This window comes from Stegodyphus dumicola, chromosome 4, assembly GCF_044657685.1.
Source record: "Stegodyphus dumicola isolate Sdum_Otavi_A_Nest chromosome 4, ASM4465768v1".
NCBI classification, from domain to species: Eukaryota; Metazoa; Arthropoda; class Arachnida; order Araneae; family Eresidae; genus Stegodyphus; species Stegodyphus dumicola.
Window position 1 is genome coordinate 31,464,781 of NC_140771.1, and position 23,469 is coordinate 31,488,249.

The 23,469-nt window shown below is 32.2% G+C and overlaps 1 protein-coding gene across 1 annotated transcript in view; it reads left to right on the top strand.

The window, feature by feature from the left end:
- Positions 1–23,157, top strand: part of LOC118198038 (S-adenosylmethionine synthase-like) — a 39,281-nt gene extending 16,124 nt beyond the window's left edge. The window contains exons 5-9 of the mRNA XM_035369625.2: positions 1,810–1,953; positions 9,351–9,569; positions 11,139–11,321; positions 17,994–18,127; positions 20,542–23,157. Coding sequence (XP_035225516.1) covers positions 1,810–1,953; positions 9,351–9,569; positions 11,139–11,321; positions 17,994–18,127; positions 20,542–20,644 — 783 coding nt within the window. The 3' untranslated portion in view covers positions 20,645–23,157. The remainder of the gene's footprint in view (positions 1–1,809; positions 1,954–9,350; positions 9,570–11,138; positions 11,322–17,993; positions 18,128–20,541) is intronic.
- The last annotated feature ends 312 nt before the right edge of the window (positions 23,158–23,469 follow it).

A 23,469-nucleotide genomic window follows, 5' to 3' on the forward strand; every position in this document is an offset into this window, starting at 1 on the left:
TCACTTATAGATGCTCAAAGCTGTTGCCGAAGGCAGGCGCAGTTGACTCCTTGCCATGATAAATATTGTAGATTTTTTGCTGATTGCTATTAGACAAATGAGACTGGTAACAAAATTAAAGAGTATTCTCTTTCGTTAAACTTCTGCCAGTATAATCAATGCAAATTTGGTGACACCTCTACCAGCTTTCATGGTCAGCGGGATTTCTTAATCAGGTGTAATGTTCAGTAAAATTACTAAGAAATACTCAAGTGCAAGGGAAAAAAACAACTGCAAATGTAGAAGAAGTGAGTTGAAAAAATAGGTAATAAAAATAAATCTTGTTGATTGCATAAAAATAGTTCCATTCTGTTTCTTTACCGATGGAAGCAATAATACTGATGCAAAACTGTATCTAGTTGTTTATTTTTAATTCAGAGTCTTCAGAAATTGGGTGTAGTTTACTTTCTGTCCTCACTTTGGAAGGAGATTTGACAGGTTTTAATATATAGCACAGCTAATTATTAAAATTTTAAGAAAGTGCAGTTATTCAGAATCTTTGCGAAGTGCTGACAATCCACCAGGAATGGTAGGCCTTGAAGACTAATGTTGCAAGCATCTTAAAAAAAAAAAAAAAAATTGCAAATTATGAAATACACCTGTCACCTCTTAAATTTAGCAGTACTTAAAAAAGGATCAGCTTTGCCAATTAGAGTGGATCACATTGTACATATTTATTATTAGCTTGGAAAGATTTTTTAAAAAAAAGTAAAATTGAAACAATTCCAACAGCTGCATAATACTGAAATAAGAAAAAAGAAAAAAAAAAAAAAAAAAAAAAAAATATGTGTGTACATGCTGGTTATCTTCTGAGAAATGTTTATCTAGAATCCTCAACCAATCGAACCAACTTCTTGCATTTTTCATGAAAGAAGCAAATGCTTCTAAATGTTAAGATAAAAGGCTCTGTTGAAAGTTATAAATTACCTCAATTAAATGGAGTTATTACTTACACTGTTCAAAATAGGTGTGCGGAAAATTAAGTAATTTCTGCGCCTGCAAACAATTTAGTTGGCCATTCTCAAAATATAAGCGTAAAACTTCCAAAATTAAAAAAAAAATGCTTGACAAGGGACACATTTTCCAATTATTTTTATCTTGTAAAGAACAAGTATCTGTTTTTGTCTTTAGACCTCAAAGCTTTTTGCATTTATTATATGCTATATTTTGCCATCATTAGCGACCTGGTTAAAGCATTATTTAATGATTAGGGAAACTGATTGCTGTATTTTTCTGTAATTAGAAGGTACAAATAGTAAAACTGTTTTTTATGTATTTTTGCATTTAAGAAGTAATAACTGGACTGATATAAATTAGTTATTATTTAAAGTTAATTCATTATCAAAAATATATTCTTTCTACATATTTTTATTATTTAAAAAATCGTTTTGTCATTAAGAAAATTTTTCTGATTTTTGAGTGTCGGAGGTTGGCAAGTTTGGCTTAAACATTGTATTTTTGATCTAAGCTGCAGAACAATTTTGCTTTCAGTAGAAAAAAAACTCGGGCTTTCGTGACATGTACAATTATAATTTATTACAAAGTAGCGTCTTGTCTAAATTTAAATGGATTGTATTATTTGTGAGATGGGGGAAGAGACTTTTTTTCTTTAACATTTTTCTATTCAGTATCAATTTTTGAAAAATTTATTGGTGATTCTTATTTTGTCTAGCCTAATACTCTAAATTGTTCATTTAATTAATTATAAAAATCACTTTACTTTTGATTAGTACTTGCATAATTGTATTCCAAAGAGTTATATTTCCTTAGGGTCTTATGTTTGGTTATGCAACTGATGAAACAGAAGAATGTATGCCATTGACTGTAGTGCTTGCCCACAAGTTAAATGCCAGACTTGCCGCTTTGAGGAAAGACGGGACGTTTCCTTGGGCTGGACCAGATTCTAAAACACAGGTACAGATTTGAAATGTTTTGTGCATTGACTGTATAGATTTTCCATTACGAAAAAAATTTGATCATAATTCTGTAAGAGGTTTCATTCAATATATTTTTAACTTATAGGAAGGTCAAAAAAGATAGCACCAAGCTTGTTTCCTTAAATATTTATTCTAAGTATTTGTATCGAAGTCAAAGTGCGAAGTCAAAAGTAGATTGAAAAATATTTCAACGCTGTGGTTCAGAAGTTTTTGTAAAAAAAAAAAAATTACATGTTCTCCATTGACGAGACATCTTCAAGTCTTAAAATAGATGCATAGTTTCAAGATCATAACAGGATCTAAAGGCAGAAAACTAATTCCCAACATTTCATCAAATCATGAGTTCAATAGTTTTTAGTCCTCAAATCCAACAGACATTGAAGCATCAAGCAGTAGTTCCTTTGTTAAGCTATAATGGATGAAGTCAATATTTTGGATTACAGACAGTATTCTTAACAGGCGGCAGTGTATTATTAGCAGTGTTTCGCTCTGTTGCATGTGGCTTGTTTTCTGCAAATTAGTATTAATTGATGAGGTAAAACTATTCTGAAGATTGCTTCTTTACTGTATGATTTATTACAATTGGTTTGTTTATACTTGAGCATGCGCAGCTGAAATTATGGTGATACATTATGGGAAGAACACTGCAGTGATTCAGTTCTTTGTTTCAAAATAGAAAAGTGCACATAGACTGTTGGTTTCATGGAGGGCTTAAAATCGAGACATACGAGGAATTCAAAAGATAGCCCAAATATTTGTTAACATAGCTGAATTGGCAGGGTTTTTGGCACTTTTACAAAAACTTGAGAGATTTTTAAAAAATTAAGTATATGCAAGATCATAGAATTAGAACAGTTTCTGTATGAGTTATGACAAATTAATAAAAGTTGGTAGATGTGTTCTCATCTACAAAAACAATAGAATTTTCTTTTTCTTTAATAACAATTTTCTTCTAATCTATTAGCATTTTATACATTTAGAAAGGCAGATTAAAATTGATAATAAATAGGAAATAGTAATATATAAAAAATAGTAAAATAAAACAAATTTGGTAATATATAAAAAATTATTGATTAAGTGCCATGATAAAATGCGAGTAAATAAAATACAATACAAAGTCCGTAATCCGGACGTCCATTATCCGGAATGATTTGTAATCCGGATCTCAAAATCGCAAACCTTTTTTTTTTTAATATGCTTTACGCATGCATGTTTAATGTACAATGGACGGTATAAGCTAGGCTAAAATTATCTTTACTGATTCTAAGGCATTTCAGTTAATGTTGCTGGTTGCGCTGTTCCTTAATCTTTTAATTGTATCCGGCTTATTATTTTTTGCAGACTGTTAGATCAATTTTATAAAAATTAAGCTTGAACTTTCGATTATGTCAAAAAGAGTTTCCAATTCTGGAGCTGCCAAAGAATCTACAAAGCGAAAGCATGTTTCGATGGCCATCAAACAAAAAGTGGAATTGCTGCAAAAAATAGATAAAGGCATATTCGTCTCAAAATTATGTGAGGAGTATGACATTGGAAAGTCAACTGTATATGACATAAGCAAAAAGAAAAAGGAACTTTTTGAATTTTTTGTGGATTCCGACAATCCACTTACAATGAATAACAGAAAAAGTGTTTGTTATGCTAAAAGTGATGATCATGACAAAGCGATGCTTGAATGGGTCGGATAGCGTCGCAGCGAGGATGTGCTGTTGACGGGTCCAATGCTAATGGCTGAAGCCAAAATATTTCATGAGGAAAATGAACTTAAACATTGAGTGCACATATTCGACAGGTTGGTTAACCAAATTTAAAAATCGCTGCTGAATAATTTGCAGATGAATTCATTGAACTGATTACTAGTGAACAATTATCTCCAGAACAAATTTACAATGCTGATGAAACTGGTCTTTTCTGGCGATATGTACAGTAAGACCCCGCTTAAACCGGGGGATATGTTCCATCAAAGTAGAGCGTAATGCGAAACAGCGCTAAGCGAGGCTATCTTAACATGTAAATAATGGGGTTAGGGGAAGACGGATAAAAAATGGTTAGGCATTAAATTTAATAATGTTTTTTTTAATAAAAATAAAATCAAACATTTATTTCTTACAAAAATAAAAACAATATAAACGCATATACTTTTAAAAACAAATAAAATTCTCAGTCAGATCATTCAGTCTATTCTGGGTTTCCAATTTTCTGCCTTTTTGTCAAGAAGGCATTATGATAGATTGGCTTAATGGCATATTGCGTTCAATTTCGTCGTCAGTCCATATAGACAGTCGTTTTCCCATTTCCTCTATAATGTTATTTCTAGTATGGGTAATTCTAGTTGCAGAGCTTGACGTAGTTGCAGTTGCCGATGACAGTATTTTTTCTTTATTCTTAAGAATTGTCCTTATTGTTGAAGTTCCCAAAATCAATGCAGCACTAATTTGAGATTGATGTTCACCAGAATCTAATCTTCTAATCACTTGCATTTGAGTTTCCAGTGAAATGCTTTTTCTGGTTGCTTTCTTTTCTTGTTTTTTATTATCACCCATGATAAAAACTAAAGATCATAATATTTGTCACTGTATTAATCGTTATAGTATTATACAAATTTAAACTTACAATAATGTCAACAAATGTTTCAAATGATAAAAATGCATCCAGAAAGCAAGAAACACAACTACACTGTTTCGGATATGTTATTTGGAAACCTAAGCGCTGCGCACAATTTCGGAGAATCCCCGGGTTGAAATAAAAGAGCGCTAAACGAAACAGCGTTAAGCGGGGTCGTACTGTACTGCGAAATACCTTGGCAACCTCTACAGAAAAGGCTCCAACTGGTGTCAAAGATTCCAAAGCGAGACTAACAATTTTAGCATGCGCAAATGCTTCAGGAACGCACAAGAGCAAACTTTTCATAATAGGAAAACATGCACAACCTCGAGCATTTAAAGGAGTAACGATTTACCCCGTTATATATCGCACAAATAAAAGAGCATGGATGACACAAGCGTTGATGAATGATTGGTTTGAAAATCATTTTATACTCAAGGCTCGGTGACATACGAATTCGTTTGGTTTACCTGATGACTCAAAAAAATCCTGATTGTTGACAACTGTTTGGCACATACTTCACCTAAAGTTTTAGTGAAAGATAATATATCTGTATTATTCTTCCCACCAAATTGTACGTCTATCATTCAGCCTATGGATATGGCAGGGTTGCCACGCTACCTGGAAAACCGGGAGAACCGGGAAAAGTCGGGGAATTCGAAACTTGACCAAAAAATTCAGGGAAAAGTTCAGGGAATTTAAGTATTTTTGTCAAAATCTGGAAAAGTCAGGGAAGTTCATACAATGATTCCGCCAAAAAAAGCGATTTTTGCGCCGACGTCGGAAGAGATAACTTTTTTGGCGAATTGCCTATCACGTGAGTGTCTGCTGGCATAGAGCCAATTTTCCCAGCTCCAATTTGATTGCCTTTTAGAAAGGCAAAGCAAGTTTCCCGCAACTTTTGGTTTCCAGTATCCTCGAGAATCGCATGTGCAGTTCATGAACTAAAGAAAGTACCTGTTCTCGTATAAAACAAAATGGGTTTAATCTTAGTATACGGTACCATGGAGGTTAGAATCAAAGAATATGTATTGTAAAGAAGGAAAACCTCTCTGCAACAGACGTGGCTCCGTTCCATCATAGAGGGAAACAGCTGTGCATGCGTGATATATCTGCCGCCAAAGCTGGAAACCGGTGTCGAAGTTCGAAGGTCACGTTATCAAGAGTTCATTAAATGAATATCCTTTAAAATTTCTTTAACCACTTGCGCTAAAAAGACGTGCCAAGCACGTCGAGATGTTTTTGTCTCAAACTGCGAGCGACGTGAACACCACGTCGATAAGCATTTATCACAAAAATTAAAATAACATGGTGCACACGTCGCCTAACAACGAGATTGTTTATTTCTCGAGTTACAGCTCTGGATTGCACTCGCAGATGCGGAGAGGCGTAAATGAGACACGTTACCACTTGCTATATTGTAGCGCACGGCACCGCAACCGTGAAGTTTAGTCTTAGCGCAAGTAGTTAAACTCTAAATTTAAAAGAAAATATTTTTTGGCGCAAGTAAATTAATTCATGGGTTACTAATTTTCAGGGGGGAGAACTACGAAAATCCGTTTTTAAAATTATTGCGAAAAATCCAAGAAGAAACGTCCTTTGATAAAACGTTTCTTCTTGGATTTTTCGCAATAATTTAAAAACGGATTTTCGTAGCTTTCTTTTTGTCAAAGAACGTTTCTTCTTAACACGTTTCTCAATTTCCGGTACACATCGCGGAGAGGGAAATTCTGGCCGCCAGGTTCCGTCGCCAAATTCCTTGGCAAATTTTCCCTCCGCATTCTAGCGGCGTAATAGCATTTTACTTGTATGGAAAATTTTCTTCTTTACATAGACCAAAGAATTAGAGATTCTTTGCATAGACGTTTTTTGGTTAAAATAATCTCCATGTATGGATTTGGCGACATGATGATGCGCAGTAAACGGGTCATTTTGGTCTTATCGACAATTTTCAAAATCGTGCCAAAGCCTTACCGTACACTAGAATTTTACCGCAAAATCTTTTTAAACTTTTCTTTTTAATAAATACCTTGCCATTTTGCAGTAAAATAAAAAATAGTAATCTGTCATCTAGGCTAACCATGTAATATAACTATATTCGCTAAAATATCGTTGATTATTCTAATTCAATTTTTAAGTAATTATCTTTATTTTTATGTTATTCGCATAATTTAATGATGCTTCTTCCCTCTAAATTTATTAATTATTAGTAAATAATATTTCTAAATTTTAGGAAATTTTCTCTGGCATAATCTTGAAATTAATTCTAGCAGTATGATGACATACCATCACGAAATTTAATGCACAGATTTTTTTTCTTATGTATGCTGCGAAATAAATATAAAATACCTCAATTTATTAAAATAGATTTCTTTCTTTCGTTTAGCTGCAGAATGTCTTCAAAAAAAGCCTTATTTTATTCCAGATTGGGAAGATTCTAATCTCAATCTTCAATGGAGAAAACAACAACTATTATAATTATATTTGTGTTTTCAAGTGTTAAGGTGCTTTTTAAGAACATACCTCACACAAATTAAATTTACCTAAAATCTAACCTAACTATTTAGCATTGCGTTGTGATTTATAAGGACCGGATTAGCCTCGTGTTGAGCTGGTGATGACCATGAGTAATAATTAAATAAAACATACATTTGTTATCCAATGTATATATCTTAAATTTTATTAAGTTTTTTAAGTGGAAAAGTAAACAAAATTATCAAACAAAGTATACCAAGAATAATTAAGAATAAATGTCCTCTGTGATTTATTGAATAATTAAGTGAATTTGCTACACAAATACAAGTAATACCATAATTTACCTCTTAGCGTAGCCAACGTACATTACGCGGATAGACTGGAATTTTCTTAAAACGCACCTGGAAAAGTCAGGGAATTTCATTCTCCTGTTTGAGTGGCAACCCTGATATGGGAATAGTGCACATGCTGAAATGCAAATATAAAGTAGCATTTTTAAAATATATGTTAAATTTCTTGAACAATGGCAAAACTTTTTGAAAATTTTTAGCATAAAATCTGCTGTGTGGAGCATCGCAAGATCGTGGAAGGATGTGTCTCCAGATTCGTTAAAAAATGCTTGGCATAATTTATGGCCAGCTACAATATTTCATGGTGAGGACGATGAAGATAATAGACGCGAATTTGAAGGTTTTCGGACATCGCAAACTAAAGGTGAAATTTTCCAGTTATTGGATTTTGGAAAGAAATGTTGAGAAGCGGTAACAAATGAAGATGATATAACGTTTTTCATTGCAACGACAATGCCCCCCAATCATCAATCAATTAACTGATGGCGAAATCTGTAGTATGGTTTTAGATTCAGAAAATAACACTTCCGATAGTGACGAAAGTGACAGAGAGGTTATTGAAAACGAAAAATTTCGATTAACAAGTTAGTCATTATTCACACAGCAATTACAGGACTTGAACAGTGGAACTTTGTAACCAAACAAGAAATTATCTCTGTTTATAGAATTAAAGAGAGAGTATTAGCACAAAAAACGAAGCAACTTAAACAGCTTACATTGAAAGAAATTTTTAATAAAGTAAACAAATAAATATTAACTTTTTTTTGTAAATTTTGATACCCTTTAGATCATAATTTCTCTTTATTTCATAAATTAGGGTTTTATATTTTTAATTGTATAACTTCTGCATGCCATCTTACCAGATTTAAATTGATGATCTATAATCCGGAATCGCTGAAGTCCCGACAAGTCCAAATTACAGACTTTGTACTGTACTATAAAAATGCCTGTTGTCTAGCTAATCAAAATGGAAAAAAATAATTTTAGAATAAAATATCTTATTCTTGCATATATCATATTCTAATGCAATTTTTATGTACTTAAATTAATTACTGGAATTTTAGAGCTATATCAGAATTTCATTTTGAAACTTCTGTTCTTATATTTCAGGATTTTATTTGAATTTAATCATAACAGAATATTATATAATTTTTAATTTTCATAAATATTTTTTGTGTATTTTATAATTTTTCATAAATATTCATTCTTATTTTCTGGTTTAAGAAATGAATGTTTATTTGAACTTTAGAATTGATTTCAGTATCTGTTTTTCGACACAAATATTTATTCAATATCCTTTAGAGGTAGTTAGCACTTATGTTTAATGCTATTTCAGAGTTCCACATCTTATTAAGTCATTATGAAAGTTGTGTAGATTCTATTTTTTCCCCAAGTGGTTTTCAAAGTAGTATTTCTGATTACTTTTTATGTACTGAAATGTTTTACAATATTGGAGAAATTTGTAGTCATTTATGAAGATTTATCTGATGTTTAATCAATAAGTATTTACATTTATTTTTTAATTTGTAAACAATACATTTCTAATTTTATTTCCACACAATTATGTTCACATTAATTTTTGTGTTTAAAAGTATTCTGATAAATATTTTTTTCCTTTTTTCTATGGTTTTCATCAACATAATTTAAAAAATAGTAATAATAAAATAGCCCAAAACCATAGATTGATGGTTATTTTAAATTTTATTGTCGTGCATATTACACTGAAATCATTTGAAAATATAAATCACTGAATATGCATTCAACTCTAAATCAGATTATTTCATTTGCAATGTTTTTGCTTCCGTTCGCTATACTCCCTCTGCTGAAGATCGGAATCAACTGGAACTGTTTATGGTCTATGAAAACATTCATTCTATAGCAAATGCCTTCTCCATTAAACTGTTAAATCTTGAATTTAGATTAAATGTTTTAAATTTGCTTTTAGGTTACTTGTGAGTATTATTTTAAACATGGTGCTGCCATGCCAGTACGTGTCCATACTGTAGTAGTATCTACTCAGCATACGAGGGATGTGTCGTTGGATGTTGTGCGGAGAGAAGTGATGGAGAAAGTGATCAAGCATAGCATTCCTCCGAAATATCTAGATGATAAAACAATCTACCACATTAATCCCTGCGGAGAATTTGTTATGGGTGGGCCAATGGTGAGTCGCATTCAAATATTATTTTAAGTGTGATTCGTATTATGCTTATTATTATGTTAACTAATTGTATAGTAATATATTTAACTTGATATTCTTTGTTTAAATATGAGTAGCAATAAGTTATTAATAACACTGTTATCTTAATTAAATCGTGTTTTGTATCTGTATTGTTTTGGGGTTTTTTTCCTTCCCGGTACTTGCATGTTATCTCAAACACCTTAATAAAAGTTGCGAGATTTTCAGAATGTGGCCAACGCTGTCAGCTGTAATCATAAACAACCCTTCAGTCAAGCAGTGTCGTCATTTTTCGTATGCATTATTTTTTGCTGTATTCCAAGCTTCAGCAGTTTTCATTGACAATTTGTGACATCTTATACCTTTAACTCAGTTTTAAAATATTGCTTTTGGAGTTTTCCAGCAATGAAACAAAACTGCATTAAAATTTCTGGAGGAATACAGTATTTTGCTGCAAAATCTCTGAAAGAAATGATAACAGGTGTTTGGATAACAGGTGCTCAATGCGAAGTTTGTCTAATTTGACCATGATTTTTTATTGAAAATAGATAGCTTTGTACAAAGTGCAAAGAACAGCCATAAAATTTAGTTAAGGATTTTGGGGGAAATATTGGTTTATTTTTTTAATACCTAACTTTTTTTGAGGGGGGGGGCGTATATTGATAATGCTTGCCACCTTATGCTAAATATCCACAGTTGGAGTTTTTTTTTTTTTTTTTTTTTTTAAAGAAAATTTAAAAAATTGCCGGTTTGTGCCAAGATGGTTGCTTTACTATGTAAGCACCCTTTTTTTTTTCATTTGATAAATAACAGCTTTATTGCTGAGAACAACTAAAGTTGCTCTTGGCAGAAAGGCTGATGTTGGTTTGATTACAATACTGCTGCTTCTGTTGTAGTTTTGATCTTTTCCCTATAAGTAAATGTTAATCTTTTCTGTTTACAGTAAAGGATTATTAAATAATAAATTCTGTATTCCTGCATATTATGTGAAACATAATGTGACTTCTGTTGCAGTTGTTAATCAAGATAATGATTGTATTGAATAAAATGAATAAAAATGATTAATTATATAGCTAGCAACAAATGATTATTCATAAAAATTGAACAAACATTATTTTAAGGAAGAATTTATGAAGGGATAAATAATAATGAACAACCCATTGTGTTGTTGGAAAATTTCAGAAAATAAAATAGATTCACATGTCATCATTTATGATTGTGCTATGTACTCTACAATTTTGTGCAGCTTCCATTATACTGCTAAAACTCTTTTCATTGTTTTATTTTTAAGACACAAATTTGAGGACAGTCTGAAATTGAATTTCTCTGCTCTATTTTTATCTACTGCATTTATTGAATCATATCCATTTTGTTGATTTTCTTAGGATTCATAGTATCTCTTTTAGTGTGACTCAATATAAAGATCAGTTTCTCTTAAAAAACAACTTCATGAAATTCTGTAGTTTTGTGTTGGAGCACTGTACAAGTGAAATTGAAATGTTGTGATGTGAAAATAAATTATATTTGGTAAATTATTTATTCCTGTATGTCAAGGGTGATGCTGGTCTCACTGGGCGAAAAATTATAGTTGATACCTATGGCGGTTGGGGAGCGCACGGAGGAGGAGCATTCTCCGGGAAAGATCCCAGCAAAGTCGATAGATCTGCTGCTTATGCCGCTAGATGGGTTGCTAAGTCTCTTGTGAAAGCTGGACTCTGCAGGCGATGCCTAGTTCAGGTAAGCTATGAGTTTTCACATTGCTATTAGAATTAAGATCAGTATATTTTAGGTTTAGAAAATTGTGCAAAAATTGAGTCTAGAATTTGTTACATTAGATGTATCTGAAAATTTGTTTGTTTATTTAAAATTCATTTAGAATGTTGGTTAAAAAATTTTGACTGTATTTTTTATTGTAATTCTATTATATTCTGCTACTTGCATATTAAAACAACTACCTTAATAGAAACTCGCAAGTTTTCAAAATGTGCCTAATTCTGACAGTCATGTGGATAGCATTTCTTTGGGTGATGCTATGTGCGCACAATTTCTTTAGTTTTAACAAACATCACAGTTTTTATGACTTCTTTATTACAAGTTCCAATGGCTTTTATAAAAAAAGTCATAATATTTTTGTCTGAAATTAAATTTTAAAATATATGTTTGAGATTTACCTTCAGTAAAATGTATGCAGAACTACTATATTTTGTTCATAAAATGTATAAAGGTATACTTTTTGTTTATCTGCAATTTCATTCCAGAAAATCGGCAATTGTTAATGACTAATTGTTTGCAAGCTAAGAATGTGAAAGATAACAACCATTTTTAAAAAAAATGCAAGCAAACTAAGAATTACTTAAAACTAAATCAGTTAACAAAATTTAAAGTTCAAGAAACATCTGTAGTCTTTTTTTTGGGGGGGGGGACTTTCTACCCATGGCAATGCAGCAGCTTGGTGCTGCGCACTCTGCTGTGCCACCCCATATACAGCAATCTGTATATGGGGGGGCACAGCAGTCTTAAAAGAACAAAGAGAAATGAGCAAATTTGTTGCACACACCATTTTTTCATGTATACAGCAATCAGTTTTTATTTAAGAAGAATTAGGGAATTCCTTACATTTTGATTCATATAATTTAATCATTTGCAAAATACAACTTCATAGGCGAATTCCATTTGCAATCTTACATACTGTTAGGCAAAATTATACAGTCAAAAGTCGTTAATCTGGACACCCATAATCCGGAATGATCTATAATCCGGACCTTAAAGCTACAAACTTTCTGCGCATGCGTCAACAATAATGCGTTCGCGCAAGCGCATTTGCGTGTGCGCATGAGCATAATACATTTGTGCATGCACGTTTAATGTTTAACGGATGGTATAAGCTAAGCTCTATTTCAGTTAATGTTGCAGATTGCAAGGTTCTTTAATCTTCGAATTGGATCCGGCTTATTATTTTTTGCAGATTGTCGACCAATTTTATAAGAGTAATCTTGAACTTTCGATTATGTGAAATAGAATTTCCGATTCTGGAGCTGCCTAAGGATCTATCTACAAAGTGAAAGCATGATTCAATGTCCATCAAACAAAAAGTGGAATACGCAAACGCTGCAAAAAATATCCTTTGTTTCTCTAACCATTCCGAATCTGTTTATCAATTTCACGCTGCTCTGCGGGCGGGGAGAGGGGAAACGTCGCTACCCGCAATGAACTGAAAGTTGATCTGTCAGCACTATCCTTATCTTCAGAGCAGATGTTTTTATTTTATTTGGCTTATAATTCCTTACTAAATGTAGTATTTCATCTCGATGTACTCCGTCTTTGATATGATTTAAATCAAATTCCTCGTCATTATAAATATCATGAATACACATCAAATAGTTTTCTGGTTGCAATTTTTTAATTTCGACTATGCGTAATGCATGCTTTACGCATCCGCACATTGAAAGAAATGTTTAATAAAGTAAACAAATAAATATCAAGTTTTTTTTTTTTTTTTTTTTTTTTTTTTTTTTTTTTTTTTTGTAAATGTTGATACTCTTTAGATCATAATTGCTCTTTATTTCATAAATTATGGTTTTATATTTTTAATTTTATAATTTCTGCATGCCATCTTACCAGATTTAAATTGATGATCTATAATCTGGAAAACTGATAATCCGGAATCACCGAAGTCACGTCGAGTCCGGATTAAAGACTTTTGACTGTATATTTTTGAAAAAATCCAATGCTTTCTTTTTCATTAGCTGGCAAACATCACAATCCTATTATGATTACTTTCAAGGAAAAAAAAAATGACTTGATGCAACAGAATTGGTAATGATCACTTGTCTGCTGTGCATGTGTGCATACTTAAGTTGCCATATAAATACATTTTTTCATCTCATGGATTGTTTATTTTAATGACATAGCATGTCTCGTGAATACTTTTCAGGGGTCATGAATATTAAAAAAGTACTAAAGATAACTGTTTTGAATTTTTTTTTAAAGTGGTTGCCTCAAAATTTTCATCTGTGCAAAAAGAAAACTGCTTATTACTAGACTTAATTGATTTTTAACATAAATATGTAATGAAAACATTGATATTTTTTATGTATATAAGTCGTTTCCTTTTTCAGTATTAAGTTGTCAAATGACCAGAATAATTATACTAATATATATAGGTTTGCCACGCTGCCTGAAAAAAATTCAGGGAAAAGTCGGAGAATTTAAATATTTTAGTCAAAAAATGAAAATGTCGGGGAATTTCATACGCGATCCCCCCCCCCAAAAAAGCCAGTTTTGCACCGATGTTGGAAGCGATCACTTTCTTGGCGAATTGTGTATCGTGTGAGCGTCATTCAGGCAGATGGCATAGAGCCAATTTTCGCTGCTTCAATTACATTGTCTTTTAGAAAGGCAAAACAAGTTTCCAGCAGCTTTGCTTTCCAGTAATCTCGAGAATTGCGTGCGCATGTGCAGTGCATGTTGAACTAAACAAAATACTTATTGTAGTATAAAACAAAATCAGTTTAATCCTACCTAGTATATGGTACTAAGGAGGTTAGAAACAAAGAATATGAATTTTTAAGAAGGAAAAACTTTTCTGCAACAGGAGTGTCTTAGTTTCAGAGGGAAATATCTGTCGCCAAAGCTCGAAGCCTGGGTCGGAGTTCGTAAAATGAATATCGTTTAAAATTTCTTAAACTTTAAAGGAAAAGAAAATATTTTTTCATGCAAGTAAATTCATTAATGGATTAGTAATTTTGAAGGGGAAAACTCTTACGAAAATCCATGTTTAAATCATTTCAAAAAATTTTAAAAAGAAGCGTTTTGTCAAAGAACATTTCTTCTTAACAACAGTTTCTCGATTTCCTGTACACATCGCTGAGAGGGAAATTCTGGGCAGCTGACAAATTTTCCCTCCACTTCCTAGCGCCGTAATAGCATTATGTCTGTGAAACCTTTCCTTCTTTACATAGACGTTCTTTGGTTAGAATAACCTCCATGTAAGGTACACATGGGATTTGGCAACATTATGATGAGCAGTAAAACAGGTCATTTTGGTGTTGGCAACAATTTTCAAAATCGTGCCAAGGCTAGAATTTTATCCCAAAATGTTTTCAACCTTTTTTTTTTTTTTTTTTTTTCTTTTTAATAAATGCCTTATTTGTCATTTTGCAGTAAAATAAAAAAAATAGTAATCAGTCACTAGGCTAGTATATTCTCACTAAAATATCGTTGATTATTCTAATTCAATTTTTAAGTAATTATCTTTATGCTATTCATATCATTTAATGTTGCTTCTTCCCTCTAAATTTATTTATTAGTAAATAATACTTTCAAATTTCAGAAAATTTTCTTTGGCATAATCCTGAAATTAATTCTAGCAGTATGATGACATACCATCACGAAATTTAATGCACAAATTTTTTTCTTATGTATGCTGCTAAATTATAAAATACCCGAATTTATTAAAAAATAGCATTAAATAGATTTCTTTTGTTTAGCTGCAAAATGTTTGCAAAAAAAAAAAGACTTTTTTTAATCTAGATTGGGCAGATTCTAATCTCAATCTTCAATGGAGAAAACAACTCCTATTATAGTTATAATAGTAATGCATTGGAAATTATATATATATATATATATATATATTATAAGTCATATGTAATTGGCAAATTTGTTTTTTCAAGTAATACCATAATTAATTTACCTCTTAGCACAGCCAACTTGCATTGCATGGATAGACTGGAATTTTCTTAAAACACCTGGAAAAATCAGGGAATTTCATTCTCCTGTTTGAGTGGCAACCCTGTATATAAGTATATTTGTGTTCCTAAGAGACTTTTGCTCACCAGCGACCGAGTGGTAAAGTCACCGAACACTGGTAATTTGGTCTGAGGTTCGAATTTTGTGAACGGGCTGACTGCATGGGCGTTTTGGAGGTTTTCCTCATGTGCAACGTGTATATAAGACAGCTTCCCTTAGAAAGTCCTCCACAAAGGCATCCCTTTCCTTAGGCAAATAGCCTTACAGTGCTTTGCCGTAATCAAATAAACTAAATCAAACCTAAGAAATTTTAACTATGAACTTTTTTAAATGTATTTCACTTTGCTTGGAAGTTAAACTCGCTATAAAACAAAACGTTCGCATAAAAAAGTAATAGACTCTGTACTAGTTGCATAACACAGTGTGACAGAAAGTTATCTAACTGGTGAAAAAAATTAAGAGAATTTTCATATTTAATCTACAATCTCCAGAACTACTGGACAGATTTTTAATAAAATTTGGTGTGAATATGAGTTGATATAATACAAACAAAATAAACATTCAACAGTTATAATAGATCCATATGTTCGTGTGTAACGCTCGTGGGAGTCTGAAGGTCTGAAACAGCAGTTGCAGAAGACACAAAAGAAATGTGGTATGGTTTCCTCTTACAGCCACACAAGCCTCGCAGCATTGATGTCATACTGGAAATGAGGCAGTTTATCAGTGCCTGTGGCAACTGGTCCCACTGATTCAGCAACGATGTTTTCAGTTCCTGGATGGTTTTCGGAGGGGTGTTGCAAGTTGCAATTGCCTTACCCAGAACTTGCTGTGTAGGGTTGAGGTCTGGAGGCCTGGCTGGCTGATCCATCTGGCGAATATCCTCGCTTTCGAGGAATTCGTCGACCAGAAGAGCTCTATGTGGCCTCGCATTATCGTCCTGTAAGATGAACTCGGGGCCCACTGCACCCCGGAAAAAGCGAATATAGGGCTCCAAGACCTCATCCCCATACCTCACACCGTCACAGAGCCTCTGTCAAAGATGTGGACAGATGTGCGGCCATCCAACATGATGCCTTTCTAGACCATTACACGGTCACTGCCATAATTGTTGATTTCGCAGACGTTGTAGGATAGGTAGCGGGTCCCTGGCTTTCTCCATAGGAAAGTAAGGCGGGAATTAGTGTTTAGGTTAAAACAGGACTCATCAGTAAATAGAACGGTTGCCCATTGCTCCGTACTCCAATGACTATGCTGCCTGCACCATGCTAATCGGACTCTCCTCTCCATAGATGTGAGCAGGACGCAAACAGCCGCCAGTCTTTTGGCAAACAAACCTCTCTCATTCAGTCTTTTGGAAACAATCACCCTTGTTACACGGGTTCCTGTGGCTGCATACAGGTCCCGAGACAACTGAGAATCTGTAGCCCCTCTGTTACGCCTCGCTAAAATGGACAAATAGCGATCTTCTCTGGCCGTCGTGGCTCTTGGACGACCTTGTCTAGGCTTTCTATCGATGGATCCAGTATCCTGGAACTGTTTCTATAGGTTACACACGATGCTGGGTGTTAAATTCTCTGCCTATCATAACTTGCGACTGGCCTGCCTCTAGCCTCCCCACAATTCGCCACCTCATTCCATCATCTAAACGTTGGTGGTTACTCATTTTTGCTGCTCCGATGTGAATTTAACTGATTGCTGCAAGATAACACAAAGAAATGTGTCGAGGTGTGCTAGCGAACACAATTCGTCTTACCCTCCACTCCCATATAAAGTCTATTTTTCTGCTGGTTTCATTTACAGAAACATGTACGCTTACGTATTTGCCGTACAAGATTTGCATTTTAATCTAGAAGCAGTAGTTTTTCCTTCAGTTCTTTACTTGCAATTCGATAAAATATGCAAATTTATTTATTTCACCAGTGTATTGGATATATTAGAAAGTGTGCTTTAGTTTAGATAAATTAGCTATTTTTTGCTTTTAAAAATAGAGCTTAGTTAAACAGTAACAGATTCATTAAACCTGAAAGATTAAAAATCTAGCTTTTCCGAATCGCTGTTTGTTAGAATGTTGAAAATATTAAGCTGAAAGAAACATGTAAAACTTCAAAGCGAAAAATAAGTTGAACATGTAAACAGGTTTAGTCTGTTAAATAAAAGAGAAAAATACCCTTTAAAAATACTCTGCCAAATAATTTTGACAAATTTTTGTTTTTTTAATTATTACTTTCTTACTGCTCATGTACTGCTGGGGGGGTAGTATCATATCTTCAAAATACTGAGGTCACTTTCATATGATTGGAATATCCATCTGCTTTGTTAATCTGAAAGCAAACTAAAACTTTAAATGCTCAGTAGTATCGTACAATAAAGATTTGCGTATCTTTGTGGAGATTTGTATTGAAGTCAAAAAGTGTCCTAGCATAAAAGTTATAGGCACTTTTATGTTAGGGCACCTCTTTGAAGATTTGGCTTTTAGAGTAATGGTAAGTTTATTTGCATAAAAGTGGCAGCACAATTAATAAGCAATATAATGTGTGTTTAACGAAACAAAACATTTTAATACAAAGCACGAAAAATGTTCTATTGAAGTTATGTTCATGTTTTGAAGGATTTGATCATTTGCTAGAGATTTAAGATTATTCAATGTTCTTTTGTTAGTTATCTTATGCCATTGGAATTGCGGAACCATTATCCATAACGGTATTGTCCTATGGAACTTCGGCAAAAACTCAAAAAGAATTATTGGAGATTGTGATGAAAAATTTTGATTTGCGACCTGGAATTATCATAAAGTAAGATTTTTTAAAAAAAAATTACATTATTTCCAATTAATTTTTCCTTATGTTACCCTAAAAAAATTTAGTGTTAAATTCATAGTAATTTAACATATTTCTCAAATACATCTCCCATCTTTATATATAACCAGTATTTTTTTTTTTTAGCCTAGAAAGGCTATTAGTCTCAAAACAGGATTTTGCATCTGTTCGCTATAAATGTCCTTTTCACTTTTCAAATTGTTGCCATGAAATATTAGAGCCCTGCATTATATTAAAAAAAAATTGAATAATGAAGAATCTGCTTGAATGTATGTATGTTTCTCACATTGTGAAAATACGATGGTACCTAGAGCCATCAAATTTTGAATAACTTAGTCCTCCACCCAAATTTAGAATTAGATTTATTGTCCACTTCACATTTTGTAGAATTTTAACAAACTCTATGATTTCAAAGCGAGTGAAGACAACAACGTATGGGGAAGGGGATATCTCCAGCGCACGAGACTATCTATAGGAAGTTCTAAAGATATGCTGTTTTAAAATAATTTTGGCCCAAAGGGGCATTATCCCAAGTTGTTCTCGAAACATGTGTATTTGTGTAAATGAAAAAAGGCCCTTTTGGACGTAATATAAAGTCTGAAAGCTTTCATTCCCCCCCCCAACCAAATAACATTATCCAGATAGTGTAAATATATTCAAAAATTTGTCAGAAATTTATCATTTAAGGATACAACATGAGCAACAACAATTAGTTTATATTTGAATATAACCAATTAGTTAAAAACTTATTAGTTTTCTTGAAATATTTTTCTTTTCCTAGTACAGTCAAAAGTCGTTAATTCGGACACCCATAATCCGGAATGATCTATAATCCGGACCTCAAAGCTACAAACTTTCTGCGCATGCTTCGCGTTCACGCATGCGCACAGGCGTTTACGGCTGCGAATATGTTTGTGCGCATGCGCGTTTAATGTTTAACGGAGTTATACGCTAAGCTAAAGTTATCTAATTCAGTTAATGTTGCAGATTGCGTTGTTCCTTAATCTTCGAATTGGATCCAGCTTATTATTTTTTGCAGACTGTTAGAGCAATTTTATAAAAGTAAGCTTGAACTTTCGATTATGTCAAATAGAATTTCCGATATATATTTACTACAAAGCGAAAGTATGTTTTGAAATCCGAAATCTGTTTATCAATTTCACGCTGCTCTGCGGCAGAGGGGAGGGGGCAGAAACGTCATTATTAGATTATGATAGATTAGAAAGATTATGTCAAATAGAATTTCCAATATATATTTACTAATATGTAATTTGTATCTACAAAGAGAAAGTATGTTTTCAAATCCGAAATCTGTTTATGAATTTCACGGGCGGATTGGAAGTTGATCTGTCAACACTATCCTTATCTTCAGAGCAGATGTTTTTATTTTATTTGGATTATAATTCTGTACTAAGTTTAGTATTTCGTCAAATTTTGATACCCTTTAGATCATAATTGTTCTTTATTTCATAAATTACGGTTTCATATTTTTAATTTTGTAATTTTTGCATGCCATCTTACCAGATTTAAACTGATGATCTATAATCCGGAAAAATCGATAATCCGGAATCGCCGAAGTCCCGACGAGTCCGGATTAACGACTTTTGACTGTATATTTTATTGCTTTTGACATAATCTAAGTATCAAAACAGCATTTTGTATCAGCATTCTAACTTGCATATTTTCTGAATTTTTGACAAGCAGGATCAAGAAATGTGATCAAGGAAAAAATTTATTTTTAATAAAATACTGAATTATTTTTCGGTAAATAAATCCTAATTTTTCAACAGACTGTTTATTATTAGCAGATATAAATTTCTCTCTTCTTTTTCAGTTACCAAAGTCTGATTCTTATTAGCTGCTTCTAGCTTTATTATATCACCTTTACAAATCTAGAGTTTTGGTGATGTGGGAGTTTTTAAAGAAACTTGTGTACTTAAGCAGAAGCCAAATTCTAATACGATCTGTCTTTTAATGCTTCTCTCTTCACCTCTCTCTTTCCTGCCTTATTAAATAACAATGTCAACATTTGTTTTTAAATTTCTTGTGCTATTAAAAAGTGGTTTTCCCCCTTCCCTCCCCAAAATGTAATTTGATTATTGAAATCATCTCTTTGCAGGTTATCAAAATATTAAGCGTCTTAAAATATTGTTATTTTTATATTTGTAAAATTAAATCCACTTAGAATTTGAGAACATTTACTAGTTCCTTGATACAGTAAACCACTACTAAAATTATTTTCTTCACTTGTTTCCCCTTTTGAACTTTTGAGTATATCAGATTGTGTTAACACTAAAAATGTTATTTTTTATTTTTGGCCTTGTAATAAATGTGTATGAAGTTTGATTCAATTTGTGCTAGAATTTTAAACGCATTATATTTTTTCCTAGGGAACTGGGACTGAAAAAACCTATTTATCATAAAACAAGTGCATATGGTCACTTTGGACGATCAGAATTTCCTTGGGAAATTCCCAAACAATTGGTCCTTTGACAAAGATAGTTCTAAGATGGTATTGCCGAGTACAGTCATAGTGAACCACAGTAGAGTGTCCAGATTTCTATTTAAAAAGGTAAACTTGAACGATATATTGGTGCCTTGGCTATAAAGGAACTGGCACACTCTTCTGCAAATGTGTACGAAAAAAAAATATTGTTCTCCATACAAACTTTTTCTACTCACAGGAGAAAACAGTGGTGGGTGAATGGGCTAAAATTTATGAATCATGAACTGAGGAGTGTAATTCAATTGTGTATTATGTGTGTGGAATTTCATGGATTATCATGTATCTTGTAAATAATTGATTTTATTGCATGAAAAATTCTGAGAATCTCATTTAATTTGATGCTTTATGAGACCAATACAGTGGTTTCCAATAATGAAGTATTAAGTATGTAATTTAAGTAGAATTGCTTAAATGAATTTTTCTGACCATATGTTATGGCGTTTTATTTTACATGTGAAATTCATATTTACAATCATGAAATAACAAGTGCACTATTATTCCTCCAATGTGGTGAATTGTAGAAAATCTAGAAAACATTGCAAATTAATAAAGTTTATTTCCATATTTACCATGCAGATATTTATTTATTCCAGTCTTTTACCATAAAGATTGGAGTTGATATTAGAATATTATTTAGAAGAATTTTAGCCAATATTTTAACCAAAGCAGGGTAAAAAATACAGTGTTTTACTATACAGGAGTTATCCATCCAACCTTAATATTTTTTTGCGCATACATGAATAGCTCTTGAGCCAGTGTGGAAAGTCACATTTGTCAACAGTTCAAACTTCTGCAACACTGTTCTACCTGTATTGATGAAAATCAAATTAAAGATCCACGCAAGTAGATTAACTGATTATTTATTTTGAGTAAAAAATGTCTATGAAAAATCAGAATTTGTACATTATTGTGAAAAGTTTTGTCCAATATTGAATCCTTATAAGTTTTTGATTTTGTACCGTATTCCTCAATTTCCTGTACATTTGGTGATTTGGTGGCAGGAATTTGATGTACGATTAGCAGTGCAGATCCCCCACAATTTAGCAGCGCAGTAGGCAATCTGATTTCCTATGAAAGCTTATCTCCTTTACATGCATGCTCTTTGGGCAAAGCCACCTGGAAAGGAGAAATGAAATTAAACAATAGAAAAATATTTTTTATTATGAATATATTACTGTGTTTAGTGGTTAATTATTGGTGTTTCATGATTTAAAAAACTGGTTATTGAAAATTCAGTTGTCTTTTGACTTATTTTCTTCACACATTCGCTATTTCTTATTTCAGTGATGCAACTTTGTGCAAACATTTGTTATATATTTAAAACTGAATCATTAAATATTTTTTATTTAACCAAGGTAAGACAGAAATTCAGTTTCTAATTAATAAATTTGACATTAAATTTAGTTATTCTTTGTTTAATGTTGTTTGTTTTAATGTTGAATTGAAGTCTGAGAATATTAAACATCCTGTACAATATAAAAAACTGTATTTAATGTTTAGTTTATAATAGTGTGAATTTTTATAATTATCTTTAATTAATAACCGAGAAATTTTTAAAAATATTCTGCATAATGCGTTATTTGCAATCCAAAATAATTCTTTGGTGTAATCTTATTTTAATACATAGGTAATCATGGTATTGGAAACTTCACTTCATATTGGAAACCACTTTCTTAAATGTTTGATCTGAACTGTATATTCTGACATTCCTGACCATTTTAATACTTACTATGCTGATTAACCTGGAAAATAAATTTTTAATTGCATTTCAGTAATTAAAATCTGTTTTCTAGTTTATTGGTAGTTTAATAATGGTGAAATGGGAACGAAACCAAAGTTGTTTTTTTTTTTTTTTTTTTTTTTTTTTTTTTTTTTTTTTTTTGTTTTTATTTCTTATACAAAACAAGGAATTTGTGTGATTTTGCCCACCACAAAAAGATGAGCACATTTGTCTTGTGTTTAGGAAAATTCCAATGGAAAAGAGCACTTTTTTTAAACACTCGGGTTCGCTCACTGTACTTTCAACTAATCGGCAGTGATAGTTTTTGTAGTAAAATGTCTTTCTTTTGATTTTAAATTCTGGAACTGTAGTGCGATGAGGATAGTTTAACTTATTTGTTGATAAGGAATGCATTTCCAGTGGACAAACATAAAACAGTGTATTAACATAATCAAGAAAATTATGTATTTGATTATTTCTAAATAAAAACAAAAATGTAATTCTGATCGACTGCTCCATACCAATTCTTTAAGATTTTCATATGGCTTTTGTATTTTAAACAATATGGGGCACTTTTGTCTTTTGCTGAAACTTTGGCTTTTTATATGAAGATTTTTTTACTAGACTTGTACACTTTCATTTCATTGTTTTATTTCACCTTACATGCACATATGCTGTTCAGTCATTGGAAAACAACAGAAAGGAGTGGAATGAGTTTGTGTGTGACAAATGATGTAATTGTAATTTTTATGCTGTTAATAAAGATTAAAGTTTGCCTTCTTTGCTGTGGTTCCCTTTTGTTTTATTATTCTAGCAGTTTTTTAATGTGTACATAGCATTTCATTTCCGCAAATTCCACCTGCTACCAATCTATTTAGCTCCTAAATTGCAATGGTTTGTTGCAATGTAAAAAAGTGAGTTGCTAAAAAATGGGTCTCCTTAATAGACTAATGTTAAAGCCATTGAAGATTTTTAACTCTTTCATATGTGCCAACTTTAAACTCTGATACTTTCTGATTGTCTGCACCCTCTCAAGATGCAGCCAACTCTTATTTAAAAAAAAAACACAAGTATGTGGTCAGTGTTTAAATT